This window comes from Zosterops lateralis (assembly GCF_965231275.1).
Source record: "Zosterops lateralis genome assembly, chromosome: 1".
Lineage (NCBI taxonomy): Eukaryota > Metazoa > Chordata > Aves > Passeriformes > Zosteropidae > Zosterops > Zosterops lateralis.
This window is the reverse complement of record NC_139762.1, coordinates 118,613,328-118,636,920: the sequence shown is the minus strand read 5'-3', so window position 1 is coordinate 118,636,920 and position 23,593 is coordinate 118,613,328. Positions and strand designations below refer to the sequence as shown.

The window sequence follows — 23,593 nt, the reverse complement described above, 5'->3', positions numbered from 1 at the left end:
TCGTATACATTAAAAGAAAGATTGTTTTACTCAACTGACTAGCCTGATGTAAAGTGATACCAAGGCAGTTACTATACAAAAATCATTTAGTAAAATCATAACAGAAAAGAAATAACTGGTTTAAAAATGGCCTGTTTCTTTATTTAAAAAGAAACATCTTCAAAAATAAAGAAAGAAAAAACAACAACAACAACAAAGAACCAACAATAAAAAATCAGAAACAACATAATACCCAAACTAAGAGAACTCAAATAGACACTGCACATTAGGATGGAGGTAAAAAAATGCTTGGTTGAATCATTCCTGTTTGAAGACTGTTGGATTTTAATGTTTCTGAATAACGGGACAGGACTGCTGGGAAATGTTCCACAAATTTTATTGTGACATCAGTCTCAGTACAGGGTGAGACTAGAGAGATGGCAACAGCTGACATCTTACCAACAGTAGCCAAAATTCTCTGTTACAAGGCCTTTTAAAAGTTTTCTAACTAATAGCAAATTGTTAAAAGCTTACAGACATATGCATAAACCAACCATTAAAACTACACATATACCTTATATCTAAGAATAGGTGCTTGTTTCATATTTCTTATTAGTCAAGAACTTTTTATACTCCAAATATTTCAACGCCTTAAAATTCAACTCTGTTTCAAATCTCTATCTATGTAAGCTTATTGCAAGGCTGTGAAAGTCCTCTGCTTTTTCAGTTCCCATAATATTCCTACAATTCCCTCTCTTGGTACAACTGAAAAAAAAAGAAACCTTTTTTGATACTTCTGTCAATTATTAACTACACTGCATTGCACAGTTCTACTACAGTGCGTCTTTTCTCATCTGATAGAACAGCGCTATGATTTTTCCACACAGAATTGCATTGCCATTCCTACTGATGACCACACCAGTAGCAGTTGTTTGGAAGCACACACAGGTCTCCCCCAGGGCCAGCACTCACCTGTTTGCGCATGACGTCCGTGGCTTGCATGATGTAGCGAGGGGGCAGCCCATGGCTCCGGGCCAGCGTGATCGCCTGCTCCAGGGTGACACTCAGCGTGCAGCTGCAATGGGGGAAAGAGGTCAGCTATCTGCTGTCTCCTTAAAATAACTGCTTTTAAAGCTGTCATCTTTCTTTAAAAAATTATAACTAAAAAGATTACAGAGTAAGCTGTCCCCCATGCCACCCTCACCCATGCAGACATCAGCCCGATGTTTAGTGTTTCTAAGATTTTTGAGTGTAAGAAGTATTCCTGCCCGCTTACAATCAAATGCATTTGTTTTGTTTTGTTCTCAAGGAAAACTAATAACGTTTGTTCCCAAACAAACAACCCTTATTCCCCCAAAAAACCAAAAAACAACACACAAAAACCCACACTAAAAATTATGGCTTGGCGAGTTCACAACTTGGAGAAATTTTTTTTTGCAATCATATAAATCCTATTTCAGGTGGTTTCTGCATATTATATCTCACCCTCCATTCTTAAAGTAGGCCAAGGCTTTGTACTAAGGTCCCAATCTCTTACAATTAGTTTAGCTTGGTTATTCTCTTGGGAGATCAGTGCAGTGCAAAATTAAGAGATATTTACCCTTTTCAAAAAAGAAAACAGATGAAAACTGCATTCTTTCAAATGAACTCCCCTGTGGTGCTTTGCCAATCTTTTTCAAATAAACACTTGAGGACAAAAAATGGTTGTGATACCTCATCTAACAGAAAGGCTGTCACTGTTGTATCAGAGCAACCAGAAAAGTTTCAGAGCTAAAGATCATGCTGTAGGACAGACAACCTGCCAACACACCAAGCAAGAAGTAGTAAGGAAAGTTATTTTGTACATGCCATCTGATCTTCATTGTCATCATGAGGACAAGAAAAAAATAGTTGGTTTCTTATACAACCAAGGCCAAAGCCATAGAAAACTCATGGATAAAGACAAAATACCCAAGTAGAAACAGGTGCTTTTAGGAAAGAACATGTTTGAGGACTGCTATCACCCAAGAGGTGAGAGTGACTATTATACACCAGTAAGTTGCTCGGTGATTTTTTCTCTTCACAACCGAAGTACTGCAATAATCAAATCTCTTGAACCAGAAAGATCAGTTGTACAGAAAATGATTCTACCTCAGCAGAACCTGACAAAAGCTGTAATTTTCAAGTTCAAATAATAAAACTAAGACACATTATTAGTATATAATTTTGAGCACTCTTTTGGCAAAATCCTGACCGAAGTGTTCTGCATAGTTTATAATATGCACATAGAACAGACAATATGTTTCAATCAAATGCTTATCTTGCTGAGCAGAAGATCTGTAGGAGGAAAAATGTGTCCGCACTTATTTTCTTACTGAAAAAACCCGAAACCCTGACACATTTTAAAAACTGCTTAAGTTAATTTCTGCACTGCAAAAAATTTCAGACGTGAGCGTAGAAGATACTAAATTTGATCTGTAGTTTTATTAATGGCCTTTCATAAAAAATTTATAAGCTAAGTGATTTTCCTTGGTAATGAGATAATTTTTATTCCCCAGTTTCTTGTATACACTGACCTCAGAGTTAACTTGAAGCAAAAGTGTATTGATCTTTTCTGTTATGTTTTTGATTAAGGTGTAAGATAGCTAAATGTTAAATTAGAAATTCTAAACACTGTTTTCCTCTTGTCTTTGAAAAGTGAAATATTGCACAAAATACATTCTCACGATATTTGCCAGCACCAAAATTTAAATATCCAGCCTTCAAGACCAGACTGCAAAGGAGGCTTTGTTCTACTAACAGTGGAAAAAAGCAAAAGTATCTGAAATGTAGTTTGACAGGTATAATCTAAACCAAACAAAAAGGGCAAAAAGTTTCTCAGTAGGTATAATATGTATTAATGGGCTCAAAATATAACTCTCAAGCAAGCAGTTCCTGAGCCAAGTTTCCCAGAAATCCCATCTTCCTGGAACTCTTGAAGAGTGAAAGAACCGAAAAATTATATTCTGTGTGTGTGAATCAAGACTAACAAAAGAACCTTCTAAATGAAGGTCATCTTGAAGAATTAAGTGCAATTTTTTGATTGAAAAAGACTGCCAAGCTGCTCCCTATCCAAAACCTGATGAAATGGCTGACAATCGTGGACATTACAAAGCCTCTACATTTGGATAATGCCAACCGTGATTTAGAAACAAGGCTGCCAAGAGTGTAGATAAAGACGTAACCAGAGTGGGAAGAGCAGAGACAGAGCAAAACAGAGAATAAAGATTTCTTTAACAGGCTGCTATGGAGGTAGGCAACAACTACAGTACAATTCTATATTGTAACATATGAAACATATGCTAAAATTGAAGATCTCACTTCACAGCAAGTAAGAATAGCAATTCTAAGGATAGTATTTTTAACATATCCTATGAAATTAGTAGCAAAGACACATGATCACAGCAGTGATGATGTTAATTATTATCACATCTCTTCAATAGAACATTTTATGTTCAAGGTGAAATCCTAGAGTAATGCTGGTTAGATACACCCATTTTCTCTTTTAAAAAACCTTCTTGTTCATTATCAGATGTTAAAAGTTGTTAAAATAGCATCAGAGACATGATTGCATTTGAATATACTGTTTCATTAGAGGTGCAATTAAATATCACCAGATTTTGTGTTCCTCCTATGGCACATAAAAGGTTTGATGAATAGCAGAGTTAAATATAAAGTATAGATTATGGCTTTTGTCCTGTGATTATGAAATAAGGTTACTACTTTCTAAATTAAAAAAAAAAAAACAAAACAACACTCAAATAGTGTCATTTTAGTTGAACACCAGATCAGTGAAATAGCATCTTCTAATAAAACTAATCATATTAATCTTCCATGAGACTATGCTGAAGTGACTCACATTTATCTACATATTGGTGCTTTCTCCCAGCTCTTAAGATAGTTTATCTTAATTAGTACATATCCCTTTTTACAAATCAAACTGCCCTAGACACCTGCTGTGAAACAAAAAATGCAAAACACAAAACATAAGATGGTAACATGGAAAAGTCATAACAGGAAGTACCTCAGCAATAGTGCTGCCAAGCATGGAGAGATTAAGCAAATGCAAATTTAAATCAATGTAACTTCTAAATTTTATTAAATAATATGAAATCTGGTTATTCTCCATCTTGTAAGATTCTTCTGGTGGCCTGAGCAAAGTTCAGTATCAAGAACTGTCAGCAAATATGTGCGGTAAGTAGTAATCCACTTTTCTCCTGCATTTTGAGAACTGATAAACAGATGGTATTAAAGTTTACAAAGCAATCTGGAAGCAGTTCTGACCTCTGAAAGTATCTGGTCATTTGGATGCAATCAGCCCAGACAAGCCAAACAAGGAAAATATTTAGGGAAAAACCCTCATAACATTCTGTTATGAGAAGCATAAAACCCAAATCCATAGATTTTACACTGTAAACAAATAATCTGTTCTGACTCCCTCTCTTTTCCTCTCACTCCTTTTTTTTTTAATGCGAGAAAAACAAAAGACCCAAATTCATCATCTCAGAATTTATGTCAGTTAGAATGATAAATTCCCTGCCTTGACAGATTACAACAGCAAGGCAGAGACATTTGGAATTCCCAGGACAACAGGGCTGAGAATTCCTCATTTCATCCTTTTGGTTTCCAAGAAACAGAAGGGGCTGCAGCTGCTCCCAGCTCTTGCCTGCTATCCCCAGTCTCCCATCAGTCATGACAATATTGATGTGAAGATTAAATACAAACTTTCAAACAACTTCTGGATCAAACCACTCTGAGTGTGCTTGAAAAAGTAAGATTAAATGATTTTCTACCACCAATAGTCCATTTGTTTCTGACTGGATGTGATTTTCACTAAAGGGCTGCAAATCAGCTGGACAGATGCACATCTATCCTGAAAAATTGAGTTGTAAAATATAATACAGACTGAAATTTTCTGAGAAATTGATTATTTCACAACAGCTTGTCTAATGCTTAACTTGAAAGGAAAAATAATTTGAGTTTGTGTTCACTACCTACAGAGGTGCCATGCAGCAAAGTGTATATCTAGGTTACCAGAGTAAAAGGGATCTAAATTATCCAATTCATTCTCAGGTTTCATTTAGGCTTTCAGCCATTCTACATTCAAAAATGCACCAAAACATCCCTTAGAAAAAAGCCCTGAGTAGAAAAGATGAGGTGAAACAAATTGGTTTAGTAGTTACCGCAGTCAGAGATGTCAAGATGAATTATGTTCTTTGTGAATAGGAAAAAAAATATGAAAAGGGTGCATGTGTGCTTAGTCTAATTAAAATCTAAAGCTTCTACTCAACATGTAATTTAGTGCTATTATTATTATTTTAATTACTTTTCTTCCTGTACATCATAAGCTAATCATTCCTACCTTTGACCAATTTTCAGACCAACTACACTACAAATATTCTATTTTTGTCTGCTGTCATTTAAATTAATATGTATAGAAGGAATATTATTTAAGTCAGCACATGCAGCAATTAAAAAATTTAGTGTTAAAGTAAATCACTTTGGGGTAAACATTTTGGAGGCATTTGTCTATAATTAATAGTGGTGTTTGGGTAATACGCGTTGATTCTGATGAATACCCTGGAGAAGAAAATAGACACAATAAAACTAAAAAGGAAGAAAAATGTTGTTCAGGACTCTAAAACATAGGTGTACAATGTATAGGAAGGTCTAATTCAAGATTCTCCCACAAGCTCTAAGGTGTTCTCATTGTGGGAATATGTCTCCATGCAAGTAAAACAGAATCTTGCATTCTCTATGCCCATATACTGAAATTTTGCTGAACAGCATTGCTTTTCAACAGAGGTAAACTTGGCCAGCCATCAAGTATTAGAGAGAAAATGAGATGAAGTTCATACACTAAACTACAATACTGTGTTTCACAATTACAGTAAACTCTGCTGGAGTTCAGGACCTAGTTTTAGTCCCTTTATGAATCTTTGTGAAGCTGAGATGTTGTCAGTGTGGAAAGGCCACTGCTTTAAAATCAGTGTTGGATGGAACCTGTCCACTGAAGGCCAGTCCAACACATAGAAAGCCATTACAATGCACATGAAGTGTATTCATTCCACTCTGAATCAAAAACAACACTTGAAAAAGTAACTTTCTGTGGAACATACACCATCACTGCACAGAATGGGCATGTGCAGCCTGCGCTAAAGGGATTTTCTGCCTTTTATCCATTAAGTATCAGCATGCATGGGGTTTCATTCACAAAAAGGCACCACTCTGGTTACATAGTTGTGCAAACCTCAGAATAGAGGTATCCCAACTCCCCTATTAGGCATTCATCCACCATCTTACAGCAGGATAATCAAACCCAGCTCTACCAGATATTTTCAGACAAACAAACCAATAGATTTTTAACTTACTGAAGTAGAATGAACTTATAAGTCAAAGAATCAGTCTTGGGAGGCAAGTATTCATTAGTCATATATCAGATCAACCCTTGGTTAATTAATTCTTTTGTAGGTTACAAACTTATTTTTATCAGGAGTATTTGGTTCAATATTAGTAATTTTTAATGCTGAAGTATGAAACACAAAGGACATAATGTTCATTTTTTTTTCCTGTAGACTGAAAGACTATTGTCATCCAATCTATTTGCAGAAATATATGTAACTATTCTACCTCTTTAAAACAGGGATTTTCACGGAAAAATTAGGAAGAGAAAAAAAGGCACTTCTATTCACCACACATCATCTGTCAGTGTTAAAAAACTGCAGGGAGCATCTTTTCACAATCATTTTTCCTGTAAAATCCTCTCACCTATAGTCAGCTGGAAATGTTGCAAGGAAGCAATTTCACTGTTAAATATTCTTTGCTTGATGAGAGAACAGCATTTCCAAAAATTTGAAGTATTCCATGCCTTTTATTTACTCGTTTTCCATCATACTTGCAAAAATAAACACAATCTAAAAGCATCTCAAACCCCAGTTTTGGCCATGATCTCCCATTCTGTGCAGAAAGTCTTTCCTTTAAAGGCTTCTTCTGTAAGCAGGCAAGTAAATCTGGTAAAAAATTGCAATTTACTTCTTGTCTTGTAATAATTCAAGCTATTCACTTCTCTTTATGCCAAAAATTAAAACAGATCTGGTTAAGTTTTTTATTTCAGATTGTCTGAGAGGTCCTCTTTTATTTTTATTGTAAAGTAGAAGATTTTGCATGAAAAACACCAGTTTCAAAGACCTGGACTGCAGATAAGGCAATCGTGCAGGAACTGAAGCATGAAAGGACGACTCTACAGAGCACAGTAATAGCATTGTGTGTCAACCCTCCTACTAAACATCTATAATGTTAAAAGAAGACCAAATAGAAAAAAAAGCACACCCTGAAATCCATACTAGTAAAAACTTAGAGCCATCTTTTCTGTCTCACTGCATCTAATGCACCTCTCTGCATTTTCAAATTGCACTTTGAACAAAATAGTCTCTGAATTTAAAACATGCAAGAGAACAGTAAGACTATAATCCATGAGTGCATTAGATGTACTAGAGGTGACAAAGCAAAAATGTACCAGATTGCCAATGAATGAGAAATATAGAGCAAAATAAAAAATTACTACTGTAGGAACAGTTTAGTACTACTTGTGCTAAATGTCTTGCTTATTTTAAGACAAATTCTCACATATTTCAAAATTATTTAGTTGGTTTTTTGTAGTAACACACACAGAATAATACTCTATTATCCTAAATTATTTTACACAAAGAGAAGTTTGTTTATGTCTCAGCAGATATGGTATCATAAAAATACACTAATTATAGACAGACATAACAGAACTGCCATTTATAAAATGAAAAGAAAAAGAAGAGAATCTTGACTAAATGGGAAGGCAGCAGGACTAAAAGCCCAGTTGAGACCAGATGGCTGGAGAAGGGTATGGATTAGTTTTTCAGTCTGTGCTAACCTGCCTCCTGAAAGTAATCACATCGATCCCCAAAAGCTTTCTTACTGGGGAATTGATAGCCTAAATACAGCTGCAAAACTCTGAGGATTTTCTTTGTAGCACGTGCTCGTTGAGCTCAGAACTAAATCCTTACAGGAAAATTTCTGAGTCTAAGAGGAAGAATTCTTATGATAGAATGTCAAAAATACAAATTCAGAGTACTCATTTTTCACCTTGTTTCATTTGATTCACAGAAAGGCAGCTGGCTGTGATGGACAGCTTATGGTGCTACTCTGCTTTGCAATGTGGAAGATGAAGCAGGTTTAGCTGGATTGCAGGACCACTGCCAGCTACAGGAGACAGCATAATCAACACTTGGCAAAATCTGCCTCATCCTTCAGCCAAGTGTCTGCCAGCCAGAACCCCACTGCTTGAAGGATGGTAACACTAAGGAGAGAATTTCTGCAGGGGAAATTAAAATTCAGAAAAGAAAATAAGACCGTGATTTTTCTAGGTTTCACCAAGATTATAGAAGATTTTTCCCTTGATCCTCCAGGAAATGCAAAAATTTAAATAAACTTGGGATTTGTTTCATTTGGATGCTTTAAATGATTTCTTTGAGCCTGTAAGGCCTATGGTCCCTGAACAGACTTCTGCAGCTGCTGCACCTAATTTCATTTTGGCACAGAAAGAGGCTAGGACATGTCTGTGCAGTGCAGTCTTGCTCTTCTCCCTCTAGCAGGAGCTAGAATCATGATTCAATAAAATTTAAAAGTGCCTTTCATCACCTGCATTTGTACAGACTGATTGCAACTTCAAACAGAATAAACACAAGCAAAGAAAGCAGAATGTTGTTTACAGGGTGACAGCTGGCTGGCAGGCAGAAATATAATTATGATTGATAAAAAAAGGTAAAAAAAATGCAAACTATTGATTTCTCAAACTAATTTAGAGCTCTGTTCCTCTTGTTGATCAACAAGGCATGTTCACTTATGATAATCCACAGGGAGGTTTGTAGCACTCACATCCCTTAGGACAGTGAAGGTTAAAGGGATTAATTTTTCCCCATCCTTGGTTTTCTGGTGCTCAAAAAGTATTTGAAAAGAACTGCTGTCTGAAATAGATATAGGATTGCAGGCTGTAATTTAAATTGGTAAACATATTGTCATAATAAAAATCAAAGAAAAGCAATCACCAGCAATTCAAAATCCCCAGCATTATCTTGGATATAGGGATGAAAGTATGAACTCTGTCAAGCTGTTTTAGCCTAGTGCAGTGTAAAAAGCAATTTAATATGGATCACAGAGAAGTCAGAAACCAAGGCACTGCTGATCCAGAGATCAGCAATCACTGTCAAAGCAGACAAAGCTGCTGTTTCATAGTTCTTGGCCTCTTCTGCATTGGACTGTCACCCAGTGCCTCCCTCACAAGCTATCTGGGACTTGCTTCTGGTTAGTAGGAGCAGTGGCAGAACCTCCCCCTCCCTCCTTGTCAATCCATGACAGCTCAATTGTGAGAACACACAAAGGGCTCTCCAGTCACTCTCCAGTCAGTTCAGTATGAGATTAATAAATTCAGTGAGGGAAGGTGTATATATATATGTGTGTGTGTATATATATATATTCTATTAAATGCATTTAAACTTTGACAGATTAATGTCTAGCTCAGCTCCCACCCCCCATGAACAAAAGAAAGATGTTGTTGAGTAGAGCACCCTGTACTCTTCCAGAGACTCTCAGACATTCACTCCCTTAAAGACCAATCATAGAAACTGAGTTAAAATGAGGGCTTTTTAAAAAGAAAGTATGGGGGAGCCTTGCTCCAAGTTGAGCTTCATTTTTAAGCTGGCAAGACTGATAAATGAGATTTTCAAAATTTAATCTGCAAGAAAAATTCACATCTTCCCCCCATCTGTTAATCTGGTAGCATCTGTAGATAATACCAGTTTTCAACTCATTTAATACCCATGGCCAGCCTAGTGTTAAAAAACAGTAATGAGTCATTGATCTGGGCCAACAAAATGTGAAATTCTGCAGCTGATCGCAATCATAGACTTCACAGTATTTCGTTTCTAAGAAAACAGAAAGCCCGATACACTGCTGGATACAACCAGAGATAAATATCCCCTCTAACTGAAAATCAGTAGCTTGAATTCTAAAGAACTAGCTAACAAGCTAAGGGGCACTATTTGCAACATTATCTGCCCTGATTAAATACTACTCCAACAAACAGAAGAATTTAGCCTTCAAGATTGCAGGCATAAAGCAAAGTCCCCTGTGTCTGTGGGACTTGATCATATCCAGCACTTTACTCTTTCCTCTTCTGTCCTCCTCACAGGATTTCATGTTGCTGCAAGACTGTTTCACTCTGAGAGCAACAAGGGAAGTAGGTAGAAAAAACCACTGCAGAATTCAGCACTAGAAATGCTGGGTACAAAATTCACTGAGCAAACCCACTAGCTGGAAACAAAGCAAGCTTTCTATCCAGGCAAAGGCAATTTCAGAATGTCAAAAACCCAAACCCACTTAATACTGGACTGTAGAGATGTGGCCTAGGGAGACCAGAAAGAGAAAACAGTACATGAAGTGACTTTATATGACTTAAAAGAATAGACTTCCTCATCCATCCAGTTTGCATGTGCAACAGTAATTTCAGGAAATTGTTATTAAAAAACTTTCTTACCTTAACCACTTAAAGGGACTTATTTCCCTTAGAAGAGTGAATGAATCCCTTCTTGCCTCTAAATACACGAGTTTTCCTCTGAAATTCCAGGTACAAACCCCTGAATACCTAAATTCTCAACTAGCCCATTGATTTTTCCTGCAGGGCCAATCTTGTAATATCTCTGATAATGCCAAGAGTTGATGTTTCTTTCTCTGAACAGATGGTAGCCACAAAGGCAGTATTAATGCACAAATGAAGCAGCAGTATCTTGTACCAAAACTCAGATGGACTCACTGTAAAGTAGAACTAGTCATGCTTTAGAGAAAGGCATCTTGCACTTTTACTTTATGTAAATAGATGATGATGAATCCTTTAACATCTAGACAGAAACCCACACATAACACTTTTAAATCCCATTCCTATGCTCATAATATAGTCTTTAATACCAAGGTGTTGGGTTTCTAACTTTTTGTGGTTTTTAAATACACTTATATAGACATTTTAGGGGGGTTTTTTACCTATGAATTAGCCCTAGTTTGAGGAGAAAATAGAACAGCTCATGTTGAGATTTAAGCAAACCACATTTTATTCAGTCACCAAATTACTCTGAATAATTTGTGACCCACACAGTATAGGGTAATAGTTTATTTGGGCAGTTCTGACTTTGGTCTAAAACTATCAGGATTTTTGACATATATACTGACAAATTCACGAAATAGTGATCAAACCCAGAGGCAGTCTTTTTCAGCCTATAAAAACCCCTTGAGAATTATGTCTGAAGTCTTTTCTGATCAAGTAAGACATGAAACTAAAAGCAAGACAAAGAGGAAAGCTGTATACCCTCACGGTCTTCTGAAACAACAATGTCATGACAGCCCATGCTCTATAGTATTTGCATCTTCATCTGATATAGTGGCTAGTGTTACATAACAAAGCTTTTTCCTGCCATTCCCTAACATTAAGTACAGTATACAGTATGCTATGTGCACTTGTACCATTGACAGAGAGTAATACAAATACTCTGTTACCAACTCTCAAATGGCAAATGCTGTCTTTATACAACTTAATTTTTTTGGCTGTATATGGAGCTTTTCCTTTTTTTCATGCATCATAATCTGCATTGCAGCTTATATGCCAATTGCCTTTCTCTCCTCCACAAAGCTCTTTGGAAGAAAGAATATTACTTAAAATGAGGAGAAAGTAATGCTTATTCTAACACAAGGTATTGGTAACCAAGACTGTTAAAATAAGGACTTGCACAGATCGGAAACTAAGCAGCATTTTCAACTGCTACTCCTGATCTACAGTTTGGAATTCTTATGAAAAGAGCATATTTTTAGTATCAGATTATTTGTTATGTTAATTCTTTTGTTTGTTAGGGGTTTTTCCCTCTCCAATTTTGGTCTTTGCTTTTTTGGTACACTGTCCCAAAAAACTGCAATCTCCCCAGCCGGAGCATAAATATAATGCTGCCTGTGACAAATATGATTAAGTACTAGAGAGCTCTATGATGATGCTGTGATAATGTTATATATATATCTACATATTTGTCTATTAAAATCTCTTAGGATTGATGACAAAGTTCAGTTGACTATAGGTCAGTCTATTTTTTTGGTATTGTATTAAACACATCAACTGTCCTTCAGGCTGAAACTCTTGTTATCATAAGGTGTACCTGCAAAAAATCGTATGTCTTATGTTTCATCTTTTTTCCTTAAATCAAGCTCTACTATTATTGCCTTACCATACAAAGTAAATACAAATTTCAGCATTTCCTGCCTGTATTAAGAGTTCAGTATCATACATATTATTCATCTAGGTAACATTCCTCTTTCTACTTTAGCAATTGAGATTTCTGCATTTTACCAGCTTGAATGAGGAACAATCTCATTTCAACTGCACAAACCAAAAAAATTGTACTGTTCATTTCTGTCAGTCACTGCAAACACAATTCTAGAATTTCACCAAAAATCTTTCAAGTCCACTCACTATTTCATATAAGATATTTAGTGTTAAGACCCATCTCTAAAAGAGCAGCAGTCTCCAACCTGCAACGACAGAGTGACTGGCTGCAACAAAAGGAGGGAGAAGCAGTTTGTCATACCGGTGCACTCCGCTGTTGCACATGATGATGTGACAAGCTCCCAGCCTGCTGCAGAGCTCGGACGCCACGGAGAGCAGCCCGACGCCGGAAGCGCTGCAGGCGGTGTACGCACAGGCCGCCGTGCGCTTGGACCGGATAAAGGAGCCGATGAGACGGTAAAGCTCATCCAAGCAATTCAGAGGCCTCATCAGCTGCAAGAGAGGAACAGAGAGGTGGTTTGAACGTTTGCTCCTGAGAGCTCGTGAAATACTCGAGCAGAGTGGGTCAACAGAGATGCAGGTAGCACAGCAAGTCTGGCTGAGAAAGCCAAATTCTGCGACAAATACGAAACACAGTGTCTTATGTTGCATGACATGTGACAACTTTCTAAGGCTTTTCAGTTCTTCCCATCACTGACTGTTTCATTACCAGTTCTGCCTATGGAAGTGTTTTTCACTTCAATAGATTCAATTGACCATGGGTGCTGTATCCATTAATGGACTGGGAAAGGCAGGGAAGCCATAAAAAGGCAACCTACAACATATACAGGAAGATAATAAGACTTGTTACTTGACTTGCTGAGAAAATCAGCTTACATTTATGACAACACTGTCCTTTATTTATCAAATGTCTGGTTCCTAATCCTGACTAACAACATCAAAAAATAGAAATTAACAAAGCAAGAACAGTTAACTTTGTGGCAAGATTTAAAATAATCCCAGCATTACTCTACTAAGAATGAATGAAGTAAAGAAGGCAGCTTACAAGTGCAAAGCTTGTGTCAGAAGAGGAGCTTTCAAAAGTCATCTAGCAATGAAAACCAGTATCTCATGGTGCTTTATGTAAATGATATGTTCACAATACAAATTTTCAGACCACCTAATTCCAAATTCCCACTTCTCTTTATTCCAAAAACACTTAAAGATTCCAACAAGCCCCCATGCTACTCAAAGAATTAATCTTTTGAAAGACAGATTAATTCCCTAAAGACAGTTTTAACTAGTTAGAGAAATGGCAGCCTCACTTGGTCTATGATAGTTACTTCATTGAAAAGCATAGATGTCAAGGAAATCAGTTATAACAAATAGCATATTCAAACCTGGGTACAAACAGATTTAACTTGGTTTAGGTCCAACTGGTTTAATTTGCATCTGTCTAAATTGATTTTAGCTGGTGTCATCTACTCATGCAGAGCTATGGACAATAAGGTGAAAGGTGCAGCCAAAAATGGATCAGGCACTCACTCTTGGCTTGCTCTAGCTGCAAAATAAATGCATGAGCTTAACCAAGCATCCCTTGGATTATGAGATGCTTTTCTCTTGCCCTTGAACTTCTTGATGAAATAGATAGGAAACAGGTTTAGGGGTAAAAAAGCACTTCCCTCACAGCTAAACATCCCCTCCTGCACCTGTGACTACTAGGCAAGCTGCTGACTCCCCAGAGAAGGAGTGCCAAATGTCCTTCTTCCTTTGTGTGCAGTCCTGTATGGATCCAAGAAACGGGAATCACCAGTATGTTAACACTGGTGCTGGATGATACCTGACGTAAAATTTCAGTCTGTCATAGGGCTTGGCTGATGAGCACTGTTATTTCTCAAGTCACAGTAGCTCAATCACCTTTGTAGACAAGATCCCAGGAATTTCTTTATTCCCCCTACTGGGGTGCAATATGGGATTTAACTCTCCAATGAGAGAAGAGAGCATTAAATGAATTTTTATAGCCCTTGGGATCTCTCAGCCACAGAAGTTTAAAGACAGATGAAAGCATTTGAAGAAAGTCTAAATGAGAAGATTCAGAAGAAAGTTTTCTGAGCAGGATGCTGAAGGAGTATGCAATTTGGAACAGCACTTCCAGCTTTCAGAACAAAGAATTTCTGCCTGCACCTGTCTCCCCCTACCCTGCATGCTCCTAGAGCATTTGCATTGCTCTGAAAGCATAGTGAAAAAGGAAAGTAATGATTCCTCTTCTCAAACACAGACTGCCCCCAGCCCCACCTTTTAATACAGAACCACATGGCACCACCTATCCCAAAAAACAAAGGTGGGAAAAAATATTGCAAGCGTGCCTCTCTCCCCCCAGGTATAAACGATTCAATTTTTGTTGGAATAAAGAAAGTCTCAGTAACAGAGTGTGTAACATGCAGAGGTTAATTAGGCACTTAATATTTTTATTTACCTTATCTATATAAGCTGCTTTAGATGTTGAATTTGGAGGCAAGTTTGACTTGTCCAGGTAGAATGCCCTGAAAGAACAAACAGATAGAGTAAGGCAAAAACTAATTGTTTCAAGTCCTGAACAAAATTTCTACAAGAGACTATTCTTAGACACCATCCTAAGGTTGGAGGGTTTTTTTACCTTACGGTAAGAGAGGGTCAAGGAGTAATACAATAATAAACAGGCAGTATAACTCCTTCTTTTAAAGTAATAAGAAACATTCCTTTGTTCTGGAGACAAAAACTGTCCTTCTGCCCTTTGACAGTACAGTGCAAAATTTTAACACCTAGTTATCAGAAAAAAAATGGGGTCTGAAAATTATTTTTAACAAAGTTACCCATGAAAAGGTCTGTGGCAACAGTATAGATTTTAAGAGTGGCTTTGGGAAAACTGGCATACAAACAGTGCCTGAGCTTCCCATTCTACAAGCTTTTTTTAATATTTGCTATATATAAGTGCAGTAACATAAAAGCAGAATCCTCAACATGAAACACAGTACTGACAGAGGAAATGTATACATGTTCATAATATACAAAGAAACAAAAAAGCAAAAGCCCTACAGGGGACAAATATGCATTATACACGTCTTCTCCAATTCAGGAACCGAGAGGAATTTTTGTTTTAACTTTCCAACTTATAAGTAACTTAATTTCTCACTACAGAGAAGCTATCATTAAACATCACATAGGTAGAGTAAATACTGTACATATCTTTGCGATAATATCATGGGTTTTACTGCCTCTGCAGCAACACTTAATTAAGTCTGTCCCTGCCACAACAGTGAAGTTGGACCAGATGATTTCTAAAGGTTGTCTAACCCAAACCATTCCATGTTCCTCTGATCACAAAATTCATTCTGCTGATTGAAAAGCTCCTAAAATCTCCTGTGGCAGTTGAAATAGAAATACCTGGTAGGTCTCCCTACCTACCAGTGAGAACCAGGCAACAGCTACTAATGCAGAAACTCTGGGCAACTTAAATGAAATGGGCAATTTAAATGAAACAGAACAAGAGAAGCCCACTTGAACTGTGGGACACACAGGAAAAAAAAGAGATTCTCTAGTGACAACCTCAAGGAATCACTGTGATCTAGCCCCACAGTGTGTGCTCAAGGCACAGACCTGACTAAAGGTCACAAGTGAGACTCAACCTAGGCTGGAACTGGGGAGTTTGCAGGCAAATTTCAGTTGCTCTATAACATGAAAAAAAAAAAAAAAATAAACAAACAACTCCAAAGAAAAAATGGTCTCCTTGCATCCTAATTCTCAAATAAGGGGATCAGCTGGATCCCATAGTCATTAAAGAACTGATTCATGTAGCACACAAGGTTAAAAATTTCTCCCCTTCTTATTTTATGATTTCATCTAGGAGAGAAGTTACGTTGTTGCACACTTGCTCAGCAGGGGTGCAGAGTGCCGATCTGAATACCCATTACTCTTCAATAATCTGGAATAATTAAGTTGATAAAAAAATCCATCCACCTTTTATTTGTTTGTAGTATTGAAAAATAACTTCTCCCAAATTTAAAGTTTGAGTTAATTCCCTCAGAAAGCACAGCAAAGATAATCTAGTTCTGTTATTCCATTAAGCCTGTTGCATGATCCACAATGTACTCTGTGTCAAAGGATGCTGGACACTACTGAAAGGAAAAGAGGTTTGTAGAGAAAATTACTCATAAATCACTGTGAGTGGCCACAGCACACAAAAGCTACCTCAGCAGCAACAGACCAACCTTTTTTTCTTTGTTAGCAAAGCTACAAAACAAAGCCTCACCCTGCTCTGCACTGAACATTATCAGACTGAAAGCCTACACCACTTTTTTCTGCCATACAATAGGAAAATCTGCTTCATTCAGAGAGTGTTCAGCAATGCCATCTCTTTGGACTGTTATTCCAGCAAATTCAGCTGCATTAAATGGAACCAGAAACCAAATATGGAACAGTATACTAATTAATGGAGTACATGGAAAATAATTATCTCAGGGTATAAAATGAAGCAACATGGACACTAGAAGGGAAATATGGTTATAGGAATTACTCCATTAATTCAGGCAATTATTCATTAACCTAAAAAAACCCAAACAAAAAATCAACCCTACACAACATTCATTTTAAATATCAAAATATCCTGTTACAACTGAAACTATTCCTTCCCCATCAGATAACACTCCCAGATGTTTCTCAAGTGCTTTATTTTATTGCTTTTCATAAAAACCGTCTTCAGCATTTTACAGAACATGACAACCTGTGGACAGCATATAAATTTCCAAAGCACTTCGCTTAATTACTAAATGCTTGTTAAGGTCCTTAATCATATTTTATGGGAAAAGTTAATGGCAATCTTGGCATGGTGCCCCAATTTGGACAATATTTTCTAATCCATTTGAAATGAACCAGAATGAAATCATAGTTCTTTGTCTCCAAATGTGATGTTAGTTTAGCTTTTAAAGCCTTGAAATTTCTCTAAGATTCAGCAGAAAAGCCTTCCTTTAAAAAAGAAAAGGTAGATAATCCAATACACAATAAATCTACTGGGGATTATTGCTGTGTTCGACTTTTGTAAGATATCCCCTACACAGCAATGTCAAATAATAGGGCCATGTATCTCAGGGAAAACTAACACCCAGATAAGGTAACAAACATCTTAGGGTTCAAAAAGAAAAATCTCTCATAAGATAAACGCTTTCCCAACATGTCTTCCCAGAACCTGAGTACAAAGGAAATGCAGAAGTACTGATGTTTTCTTAGTGAAGCATTTTACAGGGTATCCTCCAAAACTTTTTATACAGACATGTATAAAATCCTGAACATTGAAATTTTGCAAATAGAATCCTAAGAAGGTTTCAGACCTGCAGAGATACACATTCCTGAGCAACTTTGAACAAAAAGATAATTCAAGCAAATCCAAGTGTTTAGTCTTATTCTCAGTTTCTTGTGCCAGTAAGCCCATAGGGTTATCCTAAGTATTGCTAATCTTTTCTTCAAGATACAAGGAGAGAAATAATTGGAGAGGCGGAGGTAATAAATACCACCAAGCTGATGGTTCTGCTCTAGCAAGATTTTGCTTTGATGTTATAGCACTGAAGAATTTAGCCGTTTATTTCCACATCACTGTAGCAAACCTAAATTAATTCCTACTGTCCTCAACAGAAGCATGGAAATGAATCTTAGTTCTACTAGATTTTTTTATCCCTCAGTCACAAGATATTCAAGATGATGTAGAAAAACACAGTCAGCAACCTGAGAAAGGACACATCAGAACAGAGGTGTGGAGTAGGGAACTGTGGGAGTCCCTAATTATTTTCTTCAGCTCAAACTAAAAAGCACATATTTATGACACAGATAAACAGTATCTGTGTACTTTTGATCTATGGGCACACATATTTTTGTATTTCTTGAATAACAATTCTATGTTCTGCCCTCTAGTTTTTAACTTCACAGGTGAAAGTGTGTATAATGTGCTTATAGTATATATATATATGTATATATATTTATACAGATACATTTGTAAGTACATTTGTATACATATAACATATATGTAAAAATTCATTTTTCTGTAGTAAATGGATCAATTTTCTGTTATAGCAAATTATTTCATGTATTCTTTTCAGTAAATGGCAAATCTCAATAAATGATAAATTACCAAGTATAATTACCTTCTCAACCCATGCTAAGACTCAGAAATTTTAAATCATGTTTCCTAGCATCTGGCAGTAATACAATCCTATGTACAGTGTCACCAGCATCCTTAGTAGTTGCAGAAAGGTTTAATTTTAACACCTGAAAAGCTTCATGACTGTTCCATGATTTTAAATCGTCAAAGAGCATATCTGTAATATTTTGACCTTCCACAACTGTTGTGAAAACTGAAAGGCAGAACAGAAAATTTTAGTACCTAGGGCTGTAATCATGTGTAATTTATATTTCATGAGTAAGCCACTCAGTAAGCCCTACCCTTTGGCAAGGTCCTAACAACCTCGTACTCAACATTGGTTGGCCACACCTTGAATTCTGGGCTCAGTTTTGGGGCCCTCACTGCAATGAAGACCTTGAGGTGCCAGACTGTGTCCAGAGAAGGGCAATGAAGATGGAGAAAGGCCAGGAGCACAAGTCTTACAAAGAGCAGCTGAGGGAGCTGGGAGTGTTTAGCCTGAAGAGAAGGAAGCTGAGGAGAGACCTTATTGCTCTTCTTGCAATGAGGTGGGGTTTGGCCTCTTCTCCTACAGAACAAATGATACAACAAGAGGAAATGGCCTCAATTTGTGCAGGGGAGGATTAGATTGGTTATTATGAAAAACTTCTTCATTGAAAGGGTTGTCAAGCTCTGGGACAGGCTGCCCAGAGTTGTGATTGAGTCACTTTCCCTGGAGGTATTCAAAAGATGTGTAGATATGGCACTCAAGGACATGGTTTAGTGGTGGACTAACACCAATTTTATGATTCCTGGCTTACCCCCATCACAAAGTGGCAAACCAGCTTTTGTCAGTCTCTACTGATGTCATGGTTTAGGAATGATGTTCTTCAATCTAGTCTTCCCTCTGAAACCACTCCAAGCCATGCACCATTACTCACTCTCCCTTCCCCTGCAGCTGGCTGGAGAGGAGAACTGGAGGCACAAAAGGTAAAGGTCACAGGTTGAAATCAAAACAATTTACTAGAAACAGCAGTGGGGCAAGAAAACAAACAGTAAGGGCAACAATATTAATGACAAAAGTGTACAAAAGAAAGAGTGATTCCCACACAGTGGAGCCCACAATTTGACCACAGCCATGCCACTCTGACTGATCCCTCTGGCTCAGGACCAGCACCACATTTACTCCACCAGAAGGAACTTCTCCCTGAAATAGACTCTGTTCTCCTGCCCCTGGCAATGATGTAAGGTGGTACAGAATAATCTCCAGGTCCTAGCCATGTCCCTCCTGGCTACTGCAAAAATTAACACTGTCCTGGCTGGAAACAGGAAAACTATAATTTTTCTCTACTATGGGAAATAGTGCAGGATCTTGTGAAGGAGATGTGGCTGTATGGTGAGACAAGAAAAATACATAGAAAAGAGAAAAAATTAATCAGGTTTATGAATGCATTTAAATACTTACAAGTGGGTATGGCTATTAAGAAAATTTCAAGAAATGTAACTAAAGGACTTCTTTGGTAACCATCTGCTTTAGTGGACTAGACTGGGAGTATAGAAGGGACGCAGACTTTCAACTCTTGAAAACCAAATTCCCAAGAAACTAGACCCTTAAACTAAAGGGAGGGATCTTCATAATGCCCCTGCAAGACTGCAGCATCTGGCTAAACTACTGGTCTCCCACCAATTTAAACTATCTTCAGCCTGTGAGTGAGGTATGTCGAGCAACTGGCACTAGAATGAGCACAGGTATCTGAGGTAGAAACAGAGGAGGATGCTTGCAAAGCAACAGTCCTGTTATCAAAGCAGGCCTTTCACATCCCTACTCTTATATCTTTGTAAACACAAAAGCAGGGGATTACATAAATGTGAGCATAAAAATGTGAAGACAGAAAGTCATGGATGACGAAAAAAATGAAAAAAATCCAGTTTGCTCTATGTAACACTGCGCACTTTTCACCTGTTTTCCTGAAATTAGTCTCCAGCATCTCTACCTATGTCCAAGAGCACTTGAAGCCATCCTATTTGTGATGTGAAAGAAGTTTTTCAACCACAGACCAGTTATAGCTGCCCTCCTTCTTCTCCCATTGCTATCAAAACAGCCAAATCCACACTGAACCAAATAACGCTAAGTAATTGCTTCCACATTTCTCCTTTAGACAATGGATGTCTCCTTTTTAGGTCCTGATATTCCAGACTTGGAATACAGTGTAAAAAGAGACAACATGCCAAATATTCATCATATGGTTAGGGTTTCAACTACTGCAGGCTTGGGCTGCATTCCTATCAGTGACCAGGAGTGAAACAAAAGGCTCCACCTCTGATCACTGCAGATACACATTCTCTGTGCTTGCAGCAGATAAAGAAAGCAGGATGAACCTGATGTCCACCTCAGTGAGCAAAGAGTCAGTACTTATAATCTACCAAGACTCATAATTTTCAATTATAGAACAGTACCAGTAATAAATACTGATCCTATTCTGTCAAAAGTCTAAAGAAACAATTAATTTACATTCACAGAATAAGCACAGCATGAAACAAGGAAAAAAAAAAATCCCAAAGCTAAATTCAAGCCATCTGGTAATATCTTTTAGACCAGCTAGACAAATTTAATTTACTTTTCCCAGGATCTCTCTATTCTCTCTCTGGTCTTGCTTCATTTAGATGCAATGAATCTTAATTTCTGTTCTACTTAAAGTAGTTCTCACTAAGTTCATCAGGAGATAAACTTACCTATTATTTCTTTGTTATATCCTTTAGAGTGAATGCTTTATTTTCAATTTCTCTTTCATAAAGACTCTGCATTTAGACAAAGTTATGTCAAAAATTTTTAAACATTTGAAACCAAATCTTAAAAATCTAAGAGTCATTAGATTTCCAATGTTTATAGTCATATAAAACACAGGATAAATTTGTCTGTGTAGTATTGCAGTCCAGCTTTATTGCTGCTGTTTTGAACACAAAGCTGTGTATCAAATAGGTAGTATTGAACACAGAAAAACAGTTTTTCTATGTGATTTAGAAACATCTCACAGTAACAAAAAGAAAATATTATCACAGAATCACTCTCTGAAATCCATAACACTCCTCACATCACTCTTCTAAATTTGATGGCAATGACAGAAAGTGTTAGTAGCTCATTAACATGTTGCTCATTGAACTGAACAGACATGAAGGAAAGACCTGTCACACAACAAGAGTTGCACAAGGACAAGCAACGTAAGTTTCTTGACCACTTGAGCATTTGCTTTGGAAAAGCTTTCCACTGGAAACAGTGGGGCAAGGAATCTGTCAGCCTTAAGGTGGATTTTAATGTATTTACTGCAGGAATTGATATACAATCTAGCCTTTTGATAATGCAGGTATTGCCTTGAGGCTTCATAATTTTGTTTCAGAGACAAGTTCTTTCTTTCATAGTAATTAACTACCTTTAAGTGGATACATCCTTTATGTCATTGTAATTCATTTACAGCAAAGCAACTATTAGAGAATTTTTGTTCAGCCTGAAGCCATGAGTGCCATCACATCTATTTTCTGCCTTGACTAAATTATACAGGATATGGAAAACATTGTCCTGCCAAGAAGCCTGCAGCTTAAGAGGCTGCTGTGCATATATACGTGTGTGTATAAATAAAAAAGATGTTATATTCCTCAGACAGTTTTTGTTCCATGTCTGCAGATATTCTAGGGGCAGAAATAGTTTTCTTTTTATATCTTTCTGAAAATTAAAAGAAACAAGAAAACCCAACAACATGAAAACCTCATGAAGTGTAATATCCTTGAATAAAGAATTCAGTTAAATTTGCCATTGCTCTGTGGAGGATTACTTATGACATAAAATAAATACAGGAGGCTTCAGACAGAAAAATTGTTTGAAGTTACATTGTAAATGAAACTCTTTAAAATGACAAATATTACATTCAGTGTAATCAGATGTTCAGTGTAATGAGGGTAGTTAGCTAAATCATTTGTCATTAGATTCACTGATTAAAATTGCTTCCTTAGCATAACAGACTTGCATTTACCTCCTAAAATGATCTCCAAGGAAGCAGCAACATGGGGAGAAAAACCCAACAAAAAACCAAGAAAACTTTAAAAAAATCCACTTTTTTTCTTTTCCCTTTACTGCTTGCTTTAATTTTCCTTCTATTATGGCTGTACAACAGACTACAGAAGTAGCTGCCAATAACCCTGGACACAGCTGACTTCAAAGAATAGTTCCAAATCACACAGAATGGCAGGCAGGAAGGAAGGAACATTTTTTCCAGACTGTCTTTCTCTATTGATGCACAGACGAGTTAATTACTACACAGTGGTAATTAGCACCCACGCCAGTGGTAGGAATGTACAGCTACCCTCAGCTGTCTTTCCCACAGCATGATCCTATCTTTGGAGTAAAGAACTGGGTCATCCTATAATCAGGGGTGTCACAAGAAAGTGCCATGCTGAGGATAAGAGAAAATTAATGGAAAAGTAGAACTCTCCTGACCTCACCTTCATCTATTATTTTTCTCATTTCCTCTGTAGGTTCCCAATCCTAGACACCATAAAATCAGAAAAACAGATTTTGAAGGTGTTTAGATGTCTAAATGCGAGCATACATTTCTGAAGAAGCATTAAAAATATTCATCTATCTAAAACTCATTAATTTCTCTGATTTCTTATTAACTAAAAATTATCTGCATAGACAGTTTTGAACTCCAAGCACGTATATCAATGTGCAGTTTTCAGCACCTACAGACCACCATAGTTTGCTCTTGCAGTCACCAATGAAAGCAAAGCACACTGCAGAGACACAGAAGCTGGAAGTAGGCTTGGTACAGCCACAGCCCTGCACCCTGCTGAATGATCTGTGCCCTGAACATCCTCTCTGCCTTTGTGATACATCCCTTATGTGCACAGATATATCCAGGAAAAACTCTCTTAAAGCATAGATATGCTTGGACTTTTCTGATTACCAGATAACCAGAAGCACCTATAGAAAACTGTATTTTAATAGAATGTCATAGGAGGGACAATTTTTACCCAGAATGAGAATTCACACTACAAAAAAATCCAACCCATCACCATCAGAAAAAAAAAAAAAAAAAAAAAAAAAAAAATTAATCTGACAAAATGTC

General features: G+C 37.1%; 1 protein-coding gene across 2 annotated transcripts in view; it reads right to left on the bottom strand.

Annotated features, from left to right (window-relative positions):
• The window catches only part of PREX2 (phosphatidylinositol-3,4,5-trisphosphate dependent Rac exchange factor 2), a 171,934-nt gene that overhangs the window by 17,123 nt on the left and 131,218 nt on the right, over positions 1-23,593 (bottom strand). For both annotated transcript variants that reach the window (XM_083860958.1, XM_083860959.1), the window contains 3 exons: positions 14,805-14,871; positions 12,651-12,841; positions 952-1,054 (listed from right to left, as the gene is read on the bottom strand). In XM_083860958.1, the coding sequence (XP_083717084.1) occupies positions 952-1,054; positions 12,651-12,841; positions 14,805-14,871 (361 nt within the window). The remainder of the gene's footprint in view (positions 1-951; positions 1,055-12,650; positions 12,842-14,804; positions 14,872-23,593) is intronic.